The 22,617-nt window shown below is 38.4% G+C and overlaps 1 protein-coding gene across 6 annotated transcripts in view; it reads right to left on the bottom strand.

The window, feature by feature from the left end:
- Window positions 1-14,368: 14,368 nt before the first annotated feature.
- Window positions 14,369-22,617, bottom strand: part of UBE3A (ubiquitin protein ligase E3A) — a 134,912-nt gene continuing 126,663 nt past the window's right edge. For 5 of the 6 annotated variants that reach the window (XM_023727849.1, XM_023727845.1, XM_023727848.1 and 2 more), the window contains 2 exons: window positions 17,327-17,470; window positions 16,217-16,350 (listed from right to left, as the gene is read on the bottom strand). In XM_023727849.1, coding sequence (XP_023583617.1) covers window positions 16,230-16,350; window positions 17,327-17,470 — 265 coding nt within the window. In that variant the 3' untranslated portion in view covers window positions 16,217-16,229. Of the gene's footprint in view, window positions 16,351-17,326; window positions 17,471-22,617 lie in introns of all 6 variants that reach the window. The other variant, XM_004372624.3, reaches the window with a different exon arrangement.

Here is a 22,617-nt window from a genome sequence, read left to right as displayed (position 1 = left end):
TTTTCTAAATGTTTAAGTCCCATGATGACAGCTTAAAGTAACCTAAGAAAGTGGAATTTGTGTCATAAAGTGCTTGAAGTGAGGCCTGTATGCAGGCAGCAGCTCCTCCTATCTCTTATCCCACTGTAGGAGGTGTGTGCTGTCTCATGTGCCTGTTTCCATCTTGTGTGCATTCATGTTCATCTTATTAATTGCCTCTCCGGGTCGGTTGCACAGAGGGTTGACAACAAGAGACAAAAAGCTACCCTTAAATGGGTAATGGGATTGCAAGTATGGTGTGGGGGAGGGTGCAGAGAGGAGTGGGATGGAAAGCCTCATAAAACTACCCTTATTTAGGAAAACTTAATTGAGTTATTCACCACTTTCTTAGGATAGGAATATATGGAAAACAAGCTTATTTTTCTCTTACTGGTTTTCTGAAACCATTACATTCATAAGAACAGTGGGGTGGTGGTGGGGGTGGTCGTTACGTTGTCCCTGCACAGTGGGGATAAGGTGTAAGGAGCGTCTGAATGCCCAAAAATGTCCATTCAGGACCCCTCTTTCCATGCAGGTGCAATTCTAACATTACCTTCTACTTGTAGTTTCTGTGGAAGTCTAGAAGTCTCACTGACAGATCAGATCCTTTGGCTTTTTCTTTTTTTTTTTTTAAATAATATTTTGCGTTTTGGGTGAAAGTTTACATAGCAAATTAGGTTCCTATTTAACAATTACTACACAAATTGTTCAGTGATATTGGTTACATTTTTCACAATGTGTCAACATTGTCATTAATTCCATTTTGGATGTTTCCAGTAATCTGGTTTCCCTATCCCTGTATCCTTTCATCTTTGCTATAGAGTAATTGTTGACCATTTGATCTCATATAGATGATTTTTTAAAGGTGGGAAGTACTCACTAGAGTACAACAGAACGAAACATCGCCTGGTCCTGAGCCATCCTCACAACTCTCGCTATGCCTGAGCCCATCTTAGCAGCCACTGTGTCAGTCCATCTCGTTCAGGGTCTTCCTCTTTTTTATTGACTCTGTACTTTAACGAGCATGATGTCCTTCTCCAGGGACAGGTACCTCCTGATAACATGGCCAAAGTATGTGAGATGAAGTCTCTCCATCTTTGCTTCTGAAGAGCATTCTCCTGTACTTCTTCCAAGACAGATTTGTTGCTTCTTCTGGCAGTCCATGGTATCTTCAATATTCTTTGCCAACACCATAATTCAAAGGCATCAATTCCTCTTTGTTCTTCATTGTTCACTGACCAGCTTTTGCATGCATATGAGGTGATTGAAAACATCACAGCTTGGGTCAGGCATACCCTAGTCCCCAAGGTGATATCTTTGATTTGTAACACTTTAAAGAGGTCTTTTGCAGCAGATTTGCCCAATGCAGTATGTCTTTTGATTTCTTGACTGCTGCTTCTGTGGGCGTTGATTGTGCATTAAAGTAAAATTAAATCCTTTCAACTTCTATCTTTTCTTCCGTTATGATGTTGCTTATTGGTCCAGTTGTGAGCATTTTTGTTTTCTTTATATGGAGGTGCAATCATACTGTAGGCTGTAGTCTTTGATCTTTATCAGTAAGTACTTCAAGTTCTCTTCACTTTCAGCAAGGAAGGTTGTGTCATCTGCATATCACAAGTTGTTAATGAGTCTTCCTTCAATCCTGATGCCCCGTTCTTCTTCATATAGTCCAGCTTCTCGGACTGTTTACTCAGCATGCAGATTGAATAAGTATGATGGAAGGATACAACCCTGACAAACACTTTTCCTGACTTCAAACCACTCAATATCCCCTCGTTATGTTGGAATGACTGTCTCTTGGTCTATGTACAAGTTGCTCATGAGCACAATTAAGTATTCTGGAATTCCTATTCTTCACAATGTAATCCATAATTTGTTATGATCCACACAGTCGAATGCCTTTGCATAGTCAATAAAATACAGGTAAATATCTTTCTGTATTCTTTGCTTTCAGCCAAGATCCAGCTGATATCAGCAATGATATCCCTTGTTCCACATCCTCTTCTGAATCCGGTTTGAATTTCTGGCTGTTCCCTGTCAATATACTGCTGCAGCTGCTTTTGAATGATCTTCAGCAAATTTTACTTGTGTGTTATATTAATGATATTGTTTGATAACTTCTGCATTCTGTTGGATCGCGTTTCTTTGGAATGGGCACAAATATAGATCTCTTCCAGTTAGTTGGCAGGAAACTGTCTTCCAAATTTCTCGACTTAGGTGAGTGATCACCTTCAAGTGCTGCATTCTATTGTTGAAGCATCTCAATTGGTATTCCATCAATTCCTCGAGCTTTGTTTTTGGCTATTCCCTTCAGTGAAGCTCGGACTTTTTCCTTCAGTACCATCAGTTCTTGATCATATGCTACCTCCTGAAATAGTTGAACGTTGACAACTTCTTTTTGGTACAGTGACTCTGTGTATTCCTTCCATCTTCTTTTGATGCTTCCTGTGTCATTCAATATTTTGTCCATAAACCCATTGCTGTTGACTCAGTTCCTACTCATCACGACCTTATAGGACAGAGTAGAACTGCCCCATAAGGTTTCTGAGGAGGGATTGGTGGATTTGAACAGCTGACCTTTCGGTTAGCAGTAGAATGTTTAACCACTGTGCCATCAGGGCTCCATATTTTGCCCATAGAATCCTTCAATATTGCAGTTCAGAATTTTTTCTTCACTGCTTTCAGCTTCAGAAATGCCAAGCGTGTTCTTCCTTCTTAGTTTTCTAACTTCAGGTCTTTGCACATTTCATTATAATATTTTACTTTGTCTTCTCGAGACGCTGTTTGAAATCTTCTGTTCAGCTCTTTTACTTCATCATTTTTTCCTTTTGCTTTAGCTACTCTACATTCAAAAGCAAGTTTCTGAGTCTCTCCTGACATCCATTTTAGTCTTTTCTTTCTTTTCTGTCTTTTTAATGACCCTTTGGTTTCTTCATGTATGATGTCCTTGATGACATTACACAACTCATCTGGTCTTCAGTCATTAGTGTTCGATGTGTCCAATCTGTTATTGAGATTATCTATGATTCTGGTGGGATATACTCAAGGCCCTATTTTGGCTCTCGTGGACTCACTCTAATTTTCTTCAGCTTCAACTTGAACTCACATATGAGCAATTGATGGTCTATTCTGCAGTCGGCCCCTGGCCTTGTTATGACTGATGATATTGAGCTTTTCCATCATCTGTTTCCACAGATGTAGCCGATTTGATTCCTGTGTATTCCATGTGGTGAGGTCCACTGTATAGTTGCTGTTTATGCTGTTAAAAAATGGTACTTGCAATGAAGAAGTTACTGGTCTTGCAAAATCCTATCGTGATCTCTGACATCGTTTCTATCACCAAGGCCTTATTTTCCAACTACTGATCATCCTTCTTTCCAGCTTTGAATGCCAATCACCAGTAATTATCAATGCATCTTGATTGAATGCTTTATCAATTTCAGATGGCAGAAGTTGGCAAAAGTCTTCACTTTCCTCATCTTTGGCGTTAGTGGTTGGTGCATAAAGTTGAATAATAGCCATATTAACTGGTCTTCCTTATAGGTGTATGGATGTTATCCTATCATTGACAGTGTTGTACTTCAGAATAGATTTTGAAATGTTCTTTTTGACGATGAATACAATGCCATCCCTCTTCAATTTGTCAATCCTGGCATAGTAGACCATATGATTGTCCAATTCATAATGGCCAATATCAATCCACTTCAGCTCACTAATGCCTAGGATATTCATCTTTATGCAGTTCATTTCATTTTTGATGATTTCCAATTTTTCTAGTTTTATCCTTCATACTATCTATATTCCAATTATTAATGAATGTTTGCAGCTGTTTCTTCTCATTTTGAGTTGTGCCACCTCAGCAAATGAAGGTCTCAAAAGCTTGACTCCATCCATGTCAGTAAGGTTGACTCTACTTTGAGGAGGCAGCTCTTCCTTAGTTGTATTATTTAAAAAAAAAAAAATACACATACCTTAATTAAAAAAAAATTTATTGCTAAAATATGCTAACCATCATCTGACCCTTCAGTGAGTGGTAATCTTTTTTCTGGTGGGGTCTTGCCTTGATGATGATGGCTACTTACTGATCAGGGTGGTGGTTGCTGAAGGTTGAGGTGGCTGTGGCGATTCCTTAAAATAAGACAACAATGAAGTTTGCCACATCAATTAACTCTTCCTTCCATGAAAGATTTCTCTGTAGCATGTGTTGCTCTTTGATAGCATTTTACCCACAGTAAAATTGGAGTCAATCCTCTCAAATCCTGGCACTGCTTTTTCAACTAAGTTTATGTAATATTCTAAATCCTTTGTTGTCATTTCAACAATGTTCACAGCATCTTCACCAGGCTTAGCTTCCATCCTAGGAAACCACTTACTTTGCTCATCCATAAGAAGCAACTCCTCCTCCATTAAAGTTTTATCATGAGATTGCAGCAATTCAGTCACATCTTCAGGCTCCACTTCTAATTCTAGTTCTCTTGCTATTTCCACCACATTTGCAGTTACTTCCTCTGCTGGAGTCTTGAACCTTTCAAAGTCATCCATGAGGGTTGGAATCAACTTCTACCAAACTCGTTAATGTTGATATTTTGACCTTCTCCCACGACTCACTAATGTGCTTAATGCCATCTATAATGGTAAATCCTATCCAGAAGGTTTTCAATTTACTTTGCCCAGATCCATCAGAGGAATCACTATCTATGGCAGCTATTACTGTCAAGTTGATTCTGACTCATAGCAACCCTATTGGACAAAGTAGAACTGCTCCATAGGGTTTCCAAGGAACGGCTGGTTGATTTGAACTGCTGACCTTTTGGATAGCAGCCAAACGCTTAACCACTGTGCAACCAGGGCTCAAATGGCAGCTATGGTAGCTATAGTCTTACAAAATGTATTTCCTAAATAGTAAGACTTGAAAGTCAAAATTACTCCTTGATCCATGGCCTACAGAATGGATATTGTGTTAGCAGGCATGAAAACAACATTAATCTCCTTGTGCATCTCCATCAGAGCTCTTGGGTGACCAGATGCATTGTCAATGAACCATATTTTGAAACACCCCCCCCAAAAAACCCATTGCTGTAGAGTCGATTCCAACCCATAACAACCCTAGAGGACAGAGTAGCACAGCCCCATAGGGTTTCCAAGGAGCAGCTGGTGGATTTCAACTGCCAACCTTTTGGTTAGCAGCCAAGCTTTTAACCACTGGGCTACCAGGGCTCTACTGTTTTGCAAGGAACCTTTTTCTCTGAGCAGTTGGTCTCAACAGTGGGCTTAAAATATTGAGTAAACTATGTTGTAAACAGATGTGGGTCATAGAGGCTTTGTTTTTTCATTTATAGAGCACAGGCAGAGTAGTTTAGTATAATTCTTAAGGGCCCTAGGATTTTCAGAATGGTAAATGAACATTGGCTTCAACTTAAAGTCACCAGCTGCATTAGCCCCTGACAAGAGTCAGCCTGTCCTTTGAAACCAGGCACTGACTTCTCCTCTCTAGCTATGAGAGTCCTAGATGGCATCTTCTTCCAATATAAGGCTGTTTGGTCTACACTGAAAATTTGTTGTTTAGCGTAGCCACCTTCATCAATTATCTTAGCTGGATCTTCTGCATAACTTGCTGCAGCTTCTACATCAGCACTTGCTGCTTTACGTTGCACTTTTGTGTTATGGAGACAGCTACTTTCCTTAAACCTCATGAACCAACATCTGCTAGCTTCAAACTTTTCTTCTGCAGCTTCCTCACCTCTCTTAGCCTTCATAGAATTGAGAGTTAGGGCCTTGCTCTGGATTAGGCTTTGGCTTAAGGGAATGTTGTGGCTGGTTTGATCCTCTACCCAGACCACTAAAACTGTCTCCATATCAGCAATAAAGCTCTTTCACTTTCTTATCATTTGTGTGTTCACTGGAGTAGCACTTTGATTTTCTTCAAGAACTTTTCCTTTGCATTCAAAACTTGGCTAACTGTTTGGCACAAGAGGCTTAGCTTTCAGCCTATCTCAGCTTTCCACATGCCTTCCTCATGAAGCTTTATCATTTCTAGCTTTTGATTTAAAGTGAGAGATGTGCGACTCTTCCTTACACTTGGACACTTAGAGGCCAATGTAGGGTTATTAACTGGCCTAATTTCAATACTGTCGTGTCTCAGGGAATAGGGAGACCCAAGGAGAGGGAGAGAGCTGGGGGAATGGCCGATCGGTGGAGCAGTCAGAACACACACAACATTTATCGATTAAGTTCACTGTCTTATATGGGCACGGTTCATGGCGCCCAAAAACAATTACAATATTAACATCAAATATCACTGATCACAGATCACCATAACAGATATAATAATAATGAAAAAGTTTGAAATATTGCGAGAATTACCAAAATGTGACACAGAAACGCGAAGTGAGCACATGCTGTTGGAAAAATTGCGGCGATAGACTTGCTGGACGCAGGGTTGCCACAAACCTTCAATTTTTAAAAAACATAGTATCTGTGAAGCACAATAAAGCAAAGCACAATAAAACGAGGTATGCTTGTACATATGTAGCCACATATATATTTTTTGGTTGTTGTTGCTATTGTTGCAAAATTATATATGTCCTAGTAATTACACAAAATGTCCTTTTTTTCTTGTGTACTTCTTAGTGAGATGATTTACCTTGGTCAAGCTGTGTGCCCTTTACCCACATTCATTGTTACCTTTCCTATCACCAAAAATAACAAGAGTCTACTTTCTAAGTGATTCCCTCTCTCCCCTCACCCATCCCTTGTAACCACCAATGAACATTGGCTTCTGTATGTGTATCTATTTTTGTCTTTTTATAAAAGTGAGATCATACAATATTTGTCCTTTTGTGATTGACTTATTTCACTCAGCATAATGTCCTCCAGATTCATCCATGTTATGTTTCAAGGACATGACTATTCTTTATGGCTGTATAGTATTCCACTGTATGTATGTACCATATTTTATCCATTTATCTGTTGGTGAGCACTTAGGTTGTTTCCATCTTTTTGCTAGTGCTGCAATGAACATAGGTGTGCATATGTCTGTCTGTGTCACTTCTATTAGGCCTCTAAGGTATATACCTAGGAAGGCTCTCTGGCTTTACAATCATAATTTCATTCATACATTCATTCAACAAACGTGTCTTGGGCATTGGGGTGAAGAAAACAGACACGTTCCTACTCTTACAGAGCTTATGGTTTAAGGAGGGAGTTAGGCAATAATGAAGTGTATGAAAATGGGTGCTATGGAATTATGATGAACATTTTGGGGAACACAATTTAAATCTGAAAATATCTCAGGCCTATTAACAAATATTGAAGGTGAATGGTGTGGTTTTTGCTGGGTCTGGGCCAGATGGAAACATAACAGGGGCAACTTCTAAACTGCATTTTAAGGTAACTGGACAAGTTCTATTTGACAGTGCCCAAGTGTACACCATTATGTTGTAGCAATCTGGGAGCCTCTGCTCAAAGCTCAAAACACCTGGAGGTTATCTTCTTACCCATGGTGGTTGTCTCTGGGGCAAGGGTACCTCCTCATTTGCCTCAAGAAAACAGATTTGATCTCATTACTGTGCCCTTTTGGACCCACTGAAAAGTGAGCTGAACCCAGCAGTATCAGGCATACTGATGGGTCCTGAAAGGGGGATCACTGAGTTAATATATATTACATTTCAAAAGTTAATATACATTACATTTCATATATTTTCAATTAACTGATTTATCTTCATGGTGATGATAGTAAATATGTATGTGTGTGTCCATTTTGAATACTGCAGTGTGGGATTTATCCTGGGAATGCAAGTTTGATTCAATGTAATACACTACATTAATGAAGGACAAAAACAACATGATCATCTCAATAGACACAGAAGCATGTGACAAACTCATCACCCTTTCATGATAAAAACACTCAATAAACTAGGAATAAAAAGTAATTTCCTCAATTGATAAAGATTATCAATGAAAAAAGGAAGACAGAAGAATTTATGCATTCAAACTGTGGTGTTGGTGAAGAATATTGAACATATTGTGGACTGCCAGAATGAAGAAATCAGTCTTAGAAGAAATACATCCAGAAAGCTCCTTAAAAGGGAAGATGGTGAGACTTCAGCTTGCTTACTTTAGACATGTCATCAGGAAAGACCAATCACCAGAAAAGGACATCATGGTTGGTAGAGGGGTAAGCAAAAATGAGGGAAACCCTTAATGAGATGCATTGACACAATACAATAGCCATAACAATGGACTCAAACATACCAATGATCATGAAGATGGCACAGGACTGGGCAACATTTTGTTCTACTATACATTAAGGCCGCCATAAGTCAGAGCTAACTCGATGGCAACTAACAACAACAACATCACACTTAATGGTGAAAGATCAAATGCTTTCCCTCTAAAATCAAAAGCAAGACAAGAATGTCTGCTCTTACCATTTCTATTTAATATTGCACTGGAGGTTCTATCCAAGGTACTCAGGCAAGAAAAAGAAATAAAAGGCATTCAGATTGGAAAGAAGTAAAAACTTTTTCTACTCATAGATGACACGGTCTGAATATAGAAAATCCTAAGGGAAAAAATTATTAGAGCTAATAAATGAGTTAAGCAAAGTTGCAGGATATAAGATCAATATACAAAAGTCAATTGTATCTGTATACACTAGCAATAAACAATCCCAAAATTAAGAAAACACTTGTTTATAATAGCATCATAAAGAATAAAATACTTAAAAATACATTTAACCAAAGAAGGGTAAGTCCTGTACACTGAAAACTATATTGTTGAAAGAAATTAAAGAACATCTAAGTAAATGGAAAGACATTTCATGTTCATGGATCGGAAGACTTAATATTGTTCAGATGGCAAAACCTCCCAAATTTATAGACTCAATGCAATCCCTATCAAAATCCCAGCAGCCCTTTTTACAGAAATTGACAAATTGATCTTAAAATTCATATGTCTAATTGCAAGGAAGTCAGGACTGCCAAAATGACCTTGCATAAGAACAAAGTTGGAGGACTCACATGTCCCAATTCCCAAACTTATTACAAAGCTACAATAATCAAGACAATGTGGTACTGGTATAAGGATAGACATATAGATCAATGGAATAAAATTGAGAATCCAGAAACAAACTCTTATACTTATGGTCAGTTAGTTTTTGACAAGGACGCCAAGACCATTCAATAGGGAAAATAGTCTTTTCAACAAATGGTGCTTAGACAACTGAATATCCACATGCAAAAGAATAAAGCTGGATCCTTACCATCCACCATATGCAAAACATGGATCAAATACCTATATTTGATCCAAATAACACAAAATGGATCAAATACCTACATTTAAGAGAAAAATTATAAAACTAGAAAACAGGCATAAATCTTTGTGACTTGGATTAAGCAATGATTTCTTACACATGACAGCCAAAGCACAAAAACAAACAAACAAAATAGGTAAATTGGACTTCATCAAACATTAAAACTTTTGTGATTCAAAGATCATCACCACGAAAATGAAGATGATTCAAAGAATAGGAGAAAATACTTGCAAATCATCTGTTAAAGGACTTGTATCGAGAATATAGGAGTCCCTGAGTGGTGCAAACTGGTTAAGTTCTCAGCTACTAACTGAAAGGTTGGAGGTTTGAATCCACCCAGAGGCACCTCAGAAGAAAGGTTTGGCAATCTACTTCAGAAAGATCACAGCCACTGAAAACCCTATGGAGCACACTTCTACTCTGAAACACATGAGGTCACGATGAGTCAGAGTTGACTCAATGACAACTTTTTTTTTCAATCCTGAATCTATAGAGCCCAATAATAAAGACATATAACCCAATTTAAAAAATGGGCAAAGGATCTGACAACACATTTCTCCAAAGATATACAAATGGCCAATAAGCACATAAAAAGCTTCTCAGCATCATTAGTCTTTCCAAACCCATTGCTGTCGAGTCGATTCTGACTCATAGCAACCCTACAGGACAGAGTAGAACTGCCCCACAAGGTTTCCAAGGAGTGGCTGGTGGATTCTAACTGCTGACCTTTAGGTTAGCAGCTGAGCTCCTAACTACTGAGCCATCAGGGCTCCATTAGGGAAATACAAATTAAAACCAAAATCAGGTACTACTATACACCTCCTAGAATGGCTATAATAAAAAGGCAAGAACAAGTGTTGGGGAGGATGTGGAGAAATTAGAAACTCCTACACTGCTAGTGGGAGTGTAAATGGTGTAGCCACTTTTGAACAGTCTGGCAGTTCCTCAAATATGGATAGAGTTACCTATGACCCAACAATTCCACTCCCATATATCCAAGATAAATGAAAACTTATGTCCATACAAAAACTAGTACATGAATGTTCATAGTATTCATAATAGCCTAAAAGTGGAAACCCAAAGCGTCGTCAGTTGAATGGATAAACAAAATACAATATTATAAATACAAATGGAATATTATTCAGTCATAAAAAGAAATGAAGTACTGACACACGCTACAACATAAACGAGTCTCATGTATATTATGCTAAGTGGAAAAAAGACACAAATAGGCACATATTGTATGATTCCATTTATATGAAGCATCCAAAATAGGCCAACCCATAGAGACAAAGTATTATAGATTAGAGGTTGCTAGGGGCTCGGGGGTGAAGTTGCTGGGAGAGGAATAGGCAGTGACTCCTAATGGGTATGGAATTATGGAATTCTTTGGGGGAGTGATGAAAATGTCCTGGAATTATATAGTGGTGGTGGTGGCACAATTTTGTGAGCATAATAAAAACCACTGAACAGTATGCTTTAAAAGAGTGTACTTTGTGGTATGTGGATTATATCTTAATTTAAAAAACAAAGATGAGGGGAAAAGCCAGTGCTCCATGTTGAGGTGGATGAAGGTCAACTCTTGCACAAATATTGCCAACTTCTCAATAGAACAGACTCCCCTTTGGGAGAACTCATCTCATAGTCTCTTGAGATACCCTGCAACAGACTGTCCAGCATCTGTATCTCAACCTCACTGAATCCTGACAACAGAAATGAGGTAGGCTTGGGTAGGGTAATCCAAGCCAAAAGAAGGTCAAGGTCAGGATTGAAACCCAGAGTCATCTGACTCCAAAGGCTGCCCTCTCACCCACTCTGTGTGCTGTTTACCAGACACATCTCATCCTATTTTCTACAGTTTCTTGGAGACTGGAAGATGGCTAGGGTAATTACTCCAGGTCCTCTTCAGCTGACTGAACCTAAGAATACTGACTTGAGGATTGATTTGGAGCCCTGGTGGCACAGTGGTTAAGAGCTTGGCTGCTAATGAAAAGGTTGGCAGTTTGAATCCACCAGCCACTCCTTGGAAACCCTATAGGGCAGTTCTACTCTGTCCTACAGGGTCACTATGAGTCAGAATCGACTCGACGGCGACTTTTTTGTGGCAATAGAAAGATGACAAATATTAGTGTCATATGGGACTGAGTCCAAACCCCTGTTCGTCTATATACTGGTTGTATGACTTTCAGCAAGGGGCATAACCTCTTGAACCATGGTGAAATCTGCGACGATGAAAAGATTTCATGTATACAAGGTACTTAGTGGGCACTGCAAGAGTAAATGCTAAATATAGGTACAAGGTTCTGGCAAAGCAAGCATTCATCATGGTGAGTGGTTCATGTAGTATGCGAAGTATATTTGGCTGAGGACTGCTCCTTGAAAGACTTGAGTGGCTTGCAGCAGTAGGATGATGCAAGATGCCAGCCCTCTCCCCATTGGGAGAGGAATAGTGTGGATACAGGGGAGGTGGCTGCACAAAGGATCCTGACTGCCAGAGCACAAGGGCAGGGGAAGTCACACAAGAATCTTGCTCTCAAGGCCCATTTCTTTTCTTTCTTTCCCTCTTGCTGAGCTTCCTTTCTTTGGGCTGAAATGGCAAAGCCAGTGGTTCTAGAGAGCTTCCTCAAGAAGGAACAAGTCCTTAGCCAGTAAATATTCAAATATAAAAACCTTTTACCAGACTTGGGGCAGAGGGTAGGGGAGGGGGTCCAAGGAGACAGATGCCCCCCCGCCCCCGTAGTGAAAAAACAGGAAGCTTTATCATTCTACTGCATGCTGGATTGTTTTCATTCAAGTGGTGACACGCCGCGTGGAAGGACGGAGCCAATCCTTTTAGCAATGCCATTATGCACCTATATGTGAGATAGATTCACCATGAATTTGCTTATACTCCATGCAATGTTTTTCAAACTATCTTAGGTTTCGAAGGTTTTAAACACAAGCCTCACAAAGTGCTAAAATGTGGAAATGATCTTATCTACGGTGACACCGCCTGTAAGAAACCCAATGACTCCTATAGTGGAGAACAAGTATGCCCTACCATGCTGTGCTACCACAGCAGTGTGGGTTGCCATGGGGTTACAGAGGACCTTTGATGGTAAAGAAGTCTTTACGGATGGGGTGCTTTTAAAAACTTGTCTTGAAGTGTATTTGAGAAATACGAATTAAGTATGATAAGGTGCTGGGTGGAGGCACAGGTGGGGGTGCCTATAATGGAAGCCAAAACTGGAAAAGTAGGTGGGGCTCAGTGTATGGAGGGCTTTGGATGATAGCCTCAGAGATTACTCAAGGTAGGAAAAGGTTTTGGGCAGAGGATGTTAAAATTAGCAAAATCTTGTTTTAGCAAAATGAAAAGGATTAGAAGAGATGAGAACGAAGGACTTGAAGGGAGTATAATGAGGAATGATGGAGAGGTTCAAGGAGAAATTGGCAATCGGAAGGCGTACCGATTGAGGGATAAGGGATTTTGATGATTGGGTTGAAGGTGATGCTTTAAGGAACAAAGTAAGGTGGGGAGAGACACAAGATGAAGAGTTTTGTTTCTAGGTGCATTACTTAGAGCTACCAGAAAGATATCCTGGAAAGAGAGGTCTGAACGAAAGATATGAACTTGTGCAAGAATCTTCAGGAGTGGGTGAGGATGCCCAGAGATTGGACAAGTAGATAAGAACTTCAAATAGGATTACAGTAGAACATCTAAGGTCTAGATATGGAAGAGGAACCAGTTGAGATTGAACAAAGCAGTTAGAGAAGTAGCAGCCCAAGTTCAGTGTTGTCAAGGTTAAAGACAAGAGCTCCTGCCTTTGACTATTGGGTTGTTATCCTTGATGAGAACAGTTTCAGTTGCATTTCTCATAATGAGATTCACCCTACACTTGCATCAAATTCTTGCAGTGGTTAACAAATGTCAACCCAATGGATTTGCACAGGGAAGGGGGTGGAGGCTTATTAACACCCTCCACAGATGATTCTTTTAACACTCTGGTAAAAAGGAAGAAAGATGAGCGGGGGCACATGAAAGCTGTTTGGGGCTTCTTTAAGGGAAGGGGCGGGAAGGATATAGTCCTTAGGGAGAGGCTGGTGGAAGGTTGGAAAATATTTTTAAGGTAAGCAGGTAGAGATCAAGACTCCACTAGCCTTGGGAAGACACTTCTTCCTCCAACAGTTTGTATGAGATTGAGAAAACTCCTAAAAAGGGCTTGATATCCTAGCTTGGCCATGTTCTTAGGGAACAGGGAGTGCTGTTTCCAGATTACAGCCAATTGTCCTAATATCTGTGCCAAGGGAGTATAGATAGCATCAGGGGGTCCTGTTTTAGGCCTCATTTTCAAGTTTCTTTTTCACGTTTATCTCCCTACATAGGCATACGTCAAAAATTTAGCAAAAGAAGGTGTGATTGGATTTTATCATCCTTAGCCATAGACCAGGAAAGTAGTATACAATCAGGACACCCAAGTTACTTGCAAGGGCTGCCAAACTCCAAAAAATGTTTGGCTGCAGGCTGTTTTTATGTTGTTATGTTTAAAGTTTTCTATAATTATAAAATGCAAAAACAAGTTTTTAGTTTATTTGGAAAGCCAATTATTTTAGTTTATGGTTTATTCCCCACCCCCTCAAGAGATTCCTTGAGATTGTGGGCTGATTCACAGAAACCCAAAATATATAAAAGAATACCTGGGCTAAAAGCTATTTTTAAAATATGACCTTTGGAATAGAGTGGCCATTATTGTTTTCCTCAAGATACTGCTCAGTGACATTTTAGTCAACACTAGTGAAAAGGCATCAATGATACAGGGAAGGGGTAACAAGCCCAGGATAATTAATTACTAAGCAACTGCAAACAGATAGTCTAGCCCACCAATGTCTTTTTGTCTTAAAACTTTTCAAGGGTAGATTTAATATTCAACAGTTTTGTTGAAATAGAATTTCAACACTATTTGGTGTGTATTCTATGTTAATAATCTATGCTCACTTACCATCCAAAATTTTTCACACATCATAACTTCAGTACTGTGGTGATAATAAAACTTGAGAGAATTGAAGCGTACAAATTTCTTCACAAATTTATTACAAAAAACATCCCCAGAATACTTGATTTCTCCTGCTCTCACTTTCATTACACATAAGAAGCACAATGGATGAGGCCCTTTAAGATGACTATAGTTTCATGAGGGTCCCTTGCATCAAGGTAGCGTATATACCTTAACAGTGTTCTAAAGGCTGGCCCACAAGAAACCCATATTACCTTACAGTAATATAGAAAGCATGGTCTTCTTTTCCCACTAAATTATGATGAAAATGTCACTGTTTTATTTAGCATTATGGTACATAACAGTTGTCTCAATTACTAAAATAATTTATTAAAATAATCCTGAAAGACATCTTTTCCCCTCCAATGATTTGAAAGCTGTATTTTTCATGCCAATCTCAAACAAATCATCAGGCTGATCTGTAATAGTTAAAACAATCAACAAGGCACAAGCTCAGCACATTAGCTGTAGCTTGTAGCAAGAAGATATATCGTCTCTCCTTAGTTAAAAATACATAATCCTTTTATTTTAGATTGCAATGAAAGAAATTAACATCACAGACACAGAAGACTAGGAAAGGGGAAACTACTTACTTCTGAATGTCCAGTAATTTACACCTATTTGTACTTTTCCATAGCATATGAAAGTAATCTTTAACACTTTCTGAAGTAAAATTTTATCTTTGGGGGATATACAATGTAAATAGGCCTTAGGAGTAATAGTTCCATTCATTTCCAGGTTTGCTTACCGTAGGATTAAGTAAAACAAGGCACAGTAGCTATCCTTTCCACTTTGTTGCAACACTGATCACGTGCCTTGATAAAAATGGCTGATTAGACAAGATGACAGCAACATGAAGGGAAGACTTTGGATTGTCTATTTAAAATCCAGGTAATAATTAATAAAAAAAAAATTACTTTAAGTGCACTTTCACATGCTTGTTTATAATAAAGAACAAACTTCCCAACTTTCTTGCAATAGACTTAACTACCTACCATTTCATTTGGCCAAATGCACTTTTTCCCAGTAAACTTAAAACAACAACAACAATAACAACAACAACAAAAAAATCCCTGTCCTTTCATATACTAAGAAAGAGGACTGGCTACAGAAACAGTTCACTGCAAGACACATGAAGACGACATACTGTGGCATGAGTTGTTTTTTAATTTGTTGTGCTGTTGCTAAAGTAAAGTTCTGAGGGCTGCAGTGAAACATTCCAAGTTCTCCCTTCCATCTTTATTGATTCTCAAGAATTTGCACAGAAAACTCTTTGGGGGCTAGAACAGCAGCAGTTGCATCACACTGTTTCCAAAACTTCAAGTTTCAAAAGCAAATGGTTAAAAAAAAAAATACAGTTCCTGATTTGAGAGTTAGATACAGGGACAAAAAAATAGCATATACTTGAAGGTTACACAGTCTACAAATGATGGCAGTATCTTCCTTGGGAGAGTAGTTTTGTTGCTGTATATTTTTTTAAATACTCAAAAAGGCTCAACCTCAAGCAGTAATAAACACAAGCAAAAGTGATTTAACCCTTAAAATAAATATTCAGAAAAACCTCTCTGTACATACAAGTGAAAGAATATGTGATACTTTCACACACACATACACACACACACACACAGAAAAAAAATAAAGAATTTGTTCATATAAGCAGCTGAAATGTGCTGTTCCAGCCCGTATGTCCCCCAAGAGAAGAGAAGCACAGACACAGATGACTACTGTGGTTCACTATCTTACAGCCTTTTTGCACTGGGAACTACCACCACAAATTTTATCCCTCATTATATTTATTAAAATTTATCCCTCCCCCCTTTTTTGTTTTGTTTTTGTTTTCTTTTTCTCATTTTTCTTTTTTCATTTTTTTACAGCATGCCAAATCCTTTGGCATATGTGATGGCCTTCAACAATCTCTCTTTAAGTTTTTCTTTGCTTGAGTATTCCGGAAGTAAAAGGACATTAAAGCAAGTATGAGATGTAGGTAACCTAAATAGAGAGAAAGGGAAAAAAACAGGAAAATAAGTCACAGGAAATATGATCAGTATTAAATGATCCTACTTTTAGATGGTAGGTATAGTTGAGATGGCCTGCAGTACAGACTATACACAGACTATATATCAATGCAAATCATAAAAATAAACATTTTGCTTTTCCCTTTGCAATCACCAAGTATCACTTTGTCTTTATCCTATGAATTACTCAATGCTGCTCCTGCTTCTAACATGTACACTGAGTTATTACTTCGTACCAGATATTGTTTTAGGTATTTAACCTGTATAGCTCGTTTAACTAAATCTCTCAGAACAAACCTGCAGAGTGGGTATTAGTGTCTTCACTTTATAGCTGAAGTCACTGAGAAGTAACTTCCTTTAAGGTGGAGATGATATTTAAACCTAGTTTCCAAGATTTCAATGTCTGTGCTGTTTAATGTTTAGTAAAAATACTGCTGGCAATATGACTATGTAAATGATATACAATATAAATAAATTTATATTAGCAGCATTATGTGCAAAATATTAATGGAAACATTATACATTTTAACCATTAAATATGCTATTGCTCATGCACAGTCCCTGCCTATCAAAAATACTAAGCTATACAACGGGGAGAGAACACAAGGGCAAGAATACACAACTGGGGATTCTAGCATCATCTAATGCTGAGAGACAATCTCCTGAGCCTAAACTCAACCACTATACTATTATAAAACGTGGCTTTCAATTAATAAATTCTGAACCCAAAACTGAATGAACCATACTAACCTGCAAAATTCTAAACCAGTATGAGCCCCATAATCATTTTTAACTAGGCCAGTTTTTAAAAAAATTCCTCATACAATAATAGCAAAATATTCTCTAAACCAGTATTTCACATGATTTGGATTTCCACTGGAAGCTACAAGGACAGTCTCATACTTGTGTAAAGGGAAATGTAACGTCTGTAGTTACAATTTCACAATTACCTTTCTGTGTCTGGGCCATTTTTGGCTATGATCATCTTTAATTTTCCTAGTCCTCCCACCGGTGCTCTGTCTGTGCCAGTTGTAAACTGCAAGAAGAGTCTTTTCTGTTCATCGGTAAATGAATGAACGATTTCCCAGAACTCCCTAATGAGAAAAGATATAATATTGATTTTAGTTTGACATTTGTTATTAACTAGCACTACTGATTTAAGTTAAAGATTTTTATTAAAATCGTATTAGAAAACAATTTGGAAGTTCATATCAGAAAGAAACCCTGAAGATTCATTCCTGGTGATCTAGTAATTCTACTTACACAAATTTATCTTAAGGAAGCAGTTCTAAATACATACAAGCTTATGTTCATCACTATATTATTTATGACAGAGAAAAACTGGAAAACCCCAGTGTCTTAACAATAGGAAATAACTATGTAAAACTATTGTATAATCGGAGCACTGGTGGCTCACTGGTCAAGAACTACAGCTGTTAACCAAAAGGTCAGCAGTTCGAATCCACCAGCCGCTCCTCGGAAGCGCTATGGAGCAGTTCTATTCTGTCCCACAGGGTCGCTATGAGTCAGAATAGACTCGACAGCAACGAGTTTGATTTTTTAATTGTATAATCACCTAGTGGTATATTATGTAGTAACAGAACAAAAGACAGAATCCAAAACTAAAATATGAAAAAGACTAAAAGGAAAAACTCTGAAAAATTAACTCTGGATATCATCAGATACGTATTTTTTATTTATCCCTCTTTCCTTATTCTTCTTTTCCAGTCATCCTCTACTCATCTTTTGGGTGGTGTGGGGAGGACAAAAAGAATACAAACGAAACAAAACAAACAAAAAAGCACACACACCTATGGGCAGTAACACAGAAGTATACGAATTTTATACAAACTAGAACCAAGCAGGTGCACGCTGTGTGTGAGGGTGGGGGTTGTTCTGGTGTTTCTACCGTATGTGGTTACTCCATTTTAAGGGAGTGACGTAACCCTTGGTATTCCTAAAACCGACACAATAGAAGTCATGTTATAATCACACAATGTTATTCTGAATCCTATCCAACAAAATGCAAGCCCATTAAGAGCAATCTTGACATGCTTCTATATATCTACAAAGCTAATGTACACACTGATTCTCAGCCAATGAATTTTAGGATTTTAGAAAAGGTTTAAAAGTATTTTTAGTTGGTTATAGAATGAATTTTGATATTTATTTGAAAAGTTCTTCCTAGAATCTTGCCAAAAAAATTCCTAATTTCCAAAACAGCAATTATAATTCAAGTTTTTTCTAATATTCTTGTATTCCAGTATATTAATATAACCAAAATACTGGTATTTTTTGTTGCTGTAATACCATTATTTCTGACACTGGTTAGCAGCTTTATTAGACTTCCTGGCTCTCTCCAATCTCTTGCCACTTCCCTTCCCTGCTTCTCAAACACCTTCACCGTCTCTCAGTTCCTTCAAACCTCCCACTCACCTAATGTAAATGATAAGCAACAACAGGAAAGTGGACACAGAATTTGCAAGAAAACCTCTCAGCTAGGAAAACAGAGGCATCAGACCACAACACAGGTCATTCCTCTTGGGATAGATGGCAAGAGAAACCAAATCTGCTGTAGCTCAGAGCCCTCTGCCAAAGTGGAAAAGCTACCCTGTAGTGAGGTGATCCTCTCTTAACAACACAGAAGTGTTCTGAAGCCTGACAGAATCAGCTCCATCAGGGAGGCAGATCTAAGGGCACTCTTGAGTGGAGGACACAGACCCTGAAACAAGTAACAGACCAGCAGTAGTGATAGTGACCAGTTTGTCCATATTACTAACGAGCTGTTTCTTTGCTTCTTTTTTAAAAATTAGACCTTAAATAACTGATATTACGATAAGTTTATATAATGAAAGCACTTATTGACCAAAACTGCTCTCTTTCCAGAAGTGTTTTGTGCTACGTTAAAATTTTCAATTAAAAAAGAATGCATCTATTTAGAAAACTCAAACAGAAAAGCAGCTTCTGAATTTCTATAAAAAAGTGGTGGCTACACAGATTCAATCCTACTCACATCTCCTAAAATTTATCTAGATCAAAAAGGAGAGAAAATCAAATTAAAAAACCCATGACCCAAAGTAGGTGACAAAGCAGCAAACTCTGACAAGTAAGTGGGGAAATAAACGGGTAAGACCAGCAGAGTTAGCACCTGAGTCCACACTAGCAGAGCCCAGCAGGAGCTCTATGGAAGAACAGGGTATACAGATAACAGTGGCTAGGGTTCACCCCACAATGGCGGAGCCCCCCGCTAAGAGTGAACTACTGAGGGCAGGCTACAGCACTGGCAACAGTATGGTTAAAAAGAAAGGCCTTGGAAAGTATCTGGGACCAGAAATGGCACTTTCAGGAAGGCAACATGGGAGGGAATACAGCACCTTGGAAGGCAGAAGTGTTCCTTAGAAGTAGCATCTGGCTATAAAGGGATTTGTTGTTGTTAGATGCCCATGACTTGATTCAGACTCATGGCAACCCCATGTACAGATCAGAACTGCTTCACAGGGTTTTCAAGGCTGAGACCTCTCGGAAGCAGATGGCCAGGCCTGTCTGCTGAGGCGCCTCTGGGTGGGTTCACAGTGCAAACCTTTAGCTAGTTGTTGTTGTTTGGTGGCACCGAGTCAGTCCCGACTCACAGCGACCCCACGTACAACAGAATGAAGCCCTGCCCGGTCCTGTGCCATCCTCACAGTCGTTACGCTCGAGCCCATTGTTGAAGCCACTGTGTCAATACATCTCGTTGAGGGTATTCCTCTTTTCCACTCACCCTCTCTACTCTACCAAGCACGATGTCCTTCTCCAGGGACTGAAGATGTCAAAGATGTCACTTTAATCACTGAAGTGTGCCTGACCCAAGCCATGGTGTTTTCAATCGCCTCATATGCATGTGAAAGCTGACAATGAATAAGGAAGATCAAAGAAGAACTGATGTCTTTGAATTATGGTGGGTGCTGCCGAAGAATACTGAATATACCGTGGACTGCCAGAAGAACAAACAGATCTGTCTTGGAAGAAGTACAGCCAGAGTGCTCACTGGAAGCGAGGATGGTGAGACTTTGGCTAGGAGTTGAGTGCTTAACTGTCTGCGCCACCCAGGGACTCCTATAATGGGATGGAAGTGGCTAATAAAAACGGCTCCAATTAAATTAAAAAAAAAAAATTAACTACCTGAAAAAAAAAAACGCTCCAATTAAACACGATGGAACCATATGTTAAAGAAACTGCCCTTCATTGTAACAACAGAAGAGGGGTCCCTTCAACCAAGAGACCACTAAAGTCACTCAAACTCCTCCCCACTGCATGGGATCTACTAATAGCAGGTCCAAAAAAATCTAACATAGTGAAACAAAAATGAAAAAAATCATTCCAAAATCCAAATGATTATTAAAAAAAAAAAAGAAAAAAAAAAAAGTTCAGCAAATGAGAAGAAAACCTTTTGGCGGACAGAAGTTGCCAGAAAATCAGTCATGAAGCACAGTAAACCTAAAACACAACATTCCACCATGAAGTGAAAGTGCAACAGCAGGTAGAAAAGAACATCATTAACCAGAAATATGAAAACATCAAAGACTGACAAATATGAAATAGAAATGAGAAGACTAAGAAAATAAACTTAAATAGGAGAAAAAGATGAGAAAGACTAATCTACAAAGTGACCAAAGGAGAAGCAATATGACCAACATTTCTACTAGGAACATAAAGACCAGAAATGAGAAAAGCAAGAATATTTAGAAAATAAACAAAACTAACAAAATACATAACAAAACAGAATAAAGGAAAAATTCAATATTTAGCCATATAAACATAAAAGCTTTCTTTCATGTGGCTAAAAACCTGTAAGCAAAGTCAAAAGGCAAATGACAAACTGGGAAAAAATATTCGCAAATTTATCAGAGTTGAATGGTAAATCTCCCAAACGTACAGTTTCCAAAAATGGGGGACAAACCCCTCAACAACTAAACAGTAAAATGAACAAATGAGTATAAAAATGACAAATGGCTCTTAAACACATGAAACGATGCTCATCACCTTTATTCATGAGGCAAATGTAAATTACAACTACAATGAAATACCACTTCTTATCAGGCAGATAACATATTCGGCTAGGGAAGGTACACGAAAAGAGATTACTCATATATTGCTGGATGGGAGTGTAAAATGTTACAATTTCTGCTAAGGGGAATTTGACAATACTTAGCAAAATTATATGTGTCTACCATTTGATGCAACAATCCCACTTTTAGCTGTTTATTTTAATGATATACCTACATATGTATAGAATGATATATGCATAAGATGATTCTATTACTTTCAAGAGCATAAGGCTGGTAAAAAAGGAGAATGTGAATAACCTATACTGTACCCACAAAATACGGTAGTATTCAGCCACACAAAAGAAGGTGGAAGACAGCTCTCCATTGATATGAGGCAATTTCTAGACACATTAGGAAAAAATTTTCCCTAGCTCTGTCCCCTGAAAAGGCCTAAGAGCAATAAAATCCAATAGCAAAGGTTATACCATGTACTTAAAATCTGACTTCTAAATGCCATTCCCCAACAAAGGAGATAACCAAGACTCAGTGTAAAAAACGGCTTATTCCAGGCCTAGGGTTGAGAACGTTCAAGGTGAGCCAGAAATCGCAAAATCTAATAGAGTCACGTCAAAAGGATACCAAAGGCAGTGTGATGAGGCTCCCACTGGTCTGTCTGGAAGCACTCTGAATATCACTAAGTGTAATGACTGTGAAACAAATTAAATATACAAAAATCCATGAGTTCATAACTGTATTCCAAAAATGAAGGCAAGAAAAAACCAAAGAAGTCAAAATCAATTGCCCCTACTGATATGATTACATTAACTCCTTAGTCTAAGCGTTTTAATTACATTATATCACACCTTTGCAGTAGAAACTGTTTTTCAAGGTATTAAAACAGCCCCACTGATAATGAAAAGGAACAGCAGGTAATATATGAAGAAAGAACAAAAGAATTTTATTTTTCCAAATTGCCAGTGAAATAAGGATTCAGGTAAGGATACTAATACATACTAAAATCAGGTGAAAGACAGATGAGGGGTTCTGGGAAGATGATGTGGCAGTGACCTAATTTGTTTCTTTTTGCTTTATTTTTAATCTTCCCAACCTCCCTCATATAAACAGAGAAAACAGAGTATGAAAACCAAAGAGCCACAGGCAATATCTACAACAAAACTAGTCCGTAAATTATTCCTCAGAAACCCTCACATATA

The sequence above is a fragment of the Trichechus manatus genome, unplaced genomic scaffold (genome assembly GCF_000243295.1).
Source record: "Trichechus manatus latirostris isolate Lorelei unplaced genomic scaffold, TriManLat1.0 scaffold00019, whole genome shotgun sequence".
In the NCBI taxonomy this organism is placed as follows: Eukaryota; Metazoa; Chordata; class Mammalia; order Sirenia; family Trichechidae; genus Trichechus; species Trichechus manatus.
The sequence above is the reverse complement of the archived record's forward strand: the minus strand, read 5'-3'. Positions and strand labels throughout refer to the sequence as shown.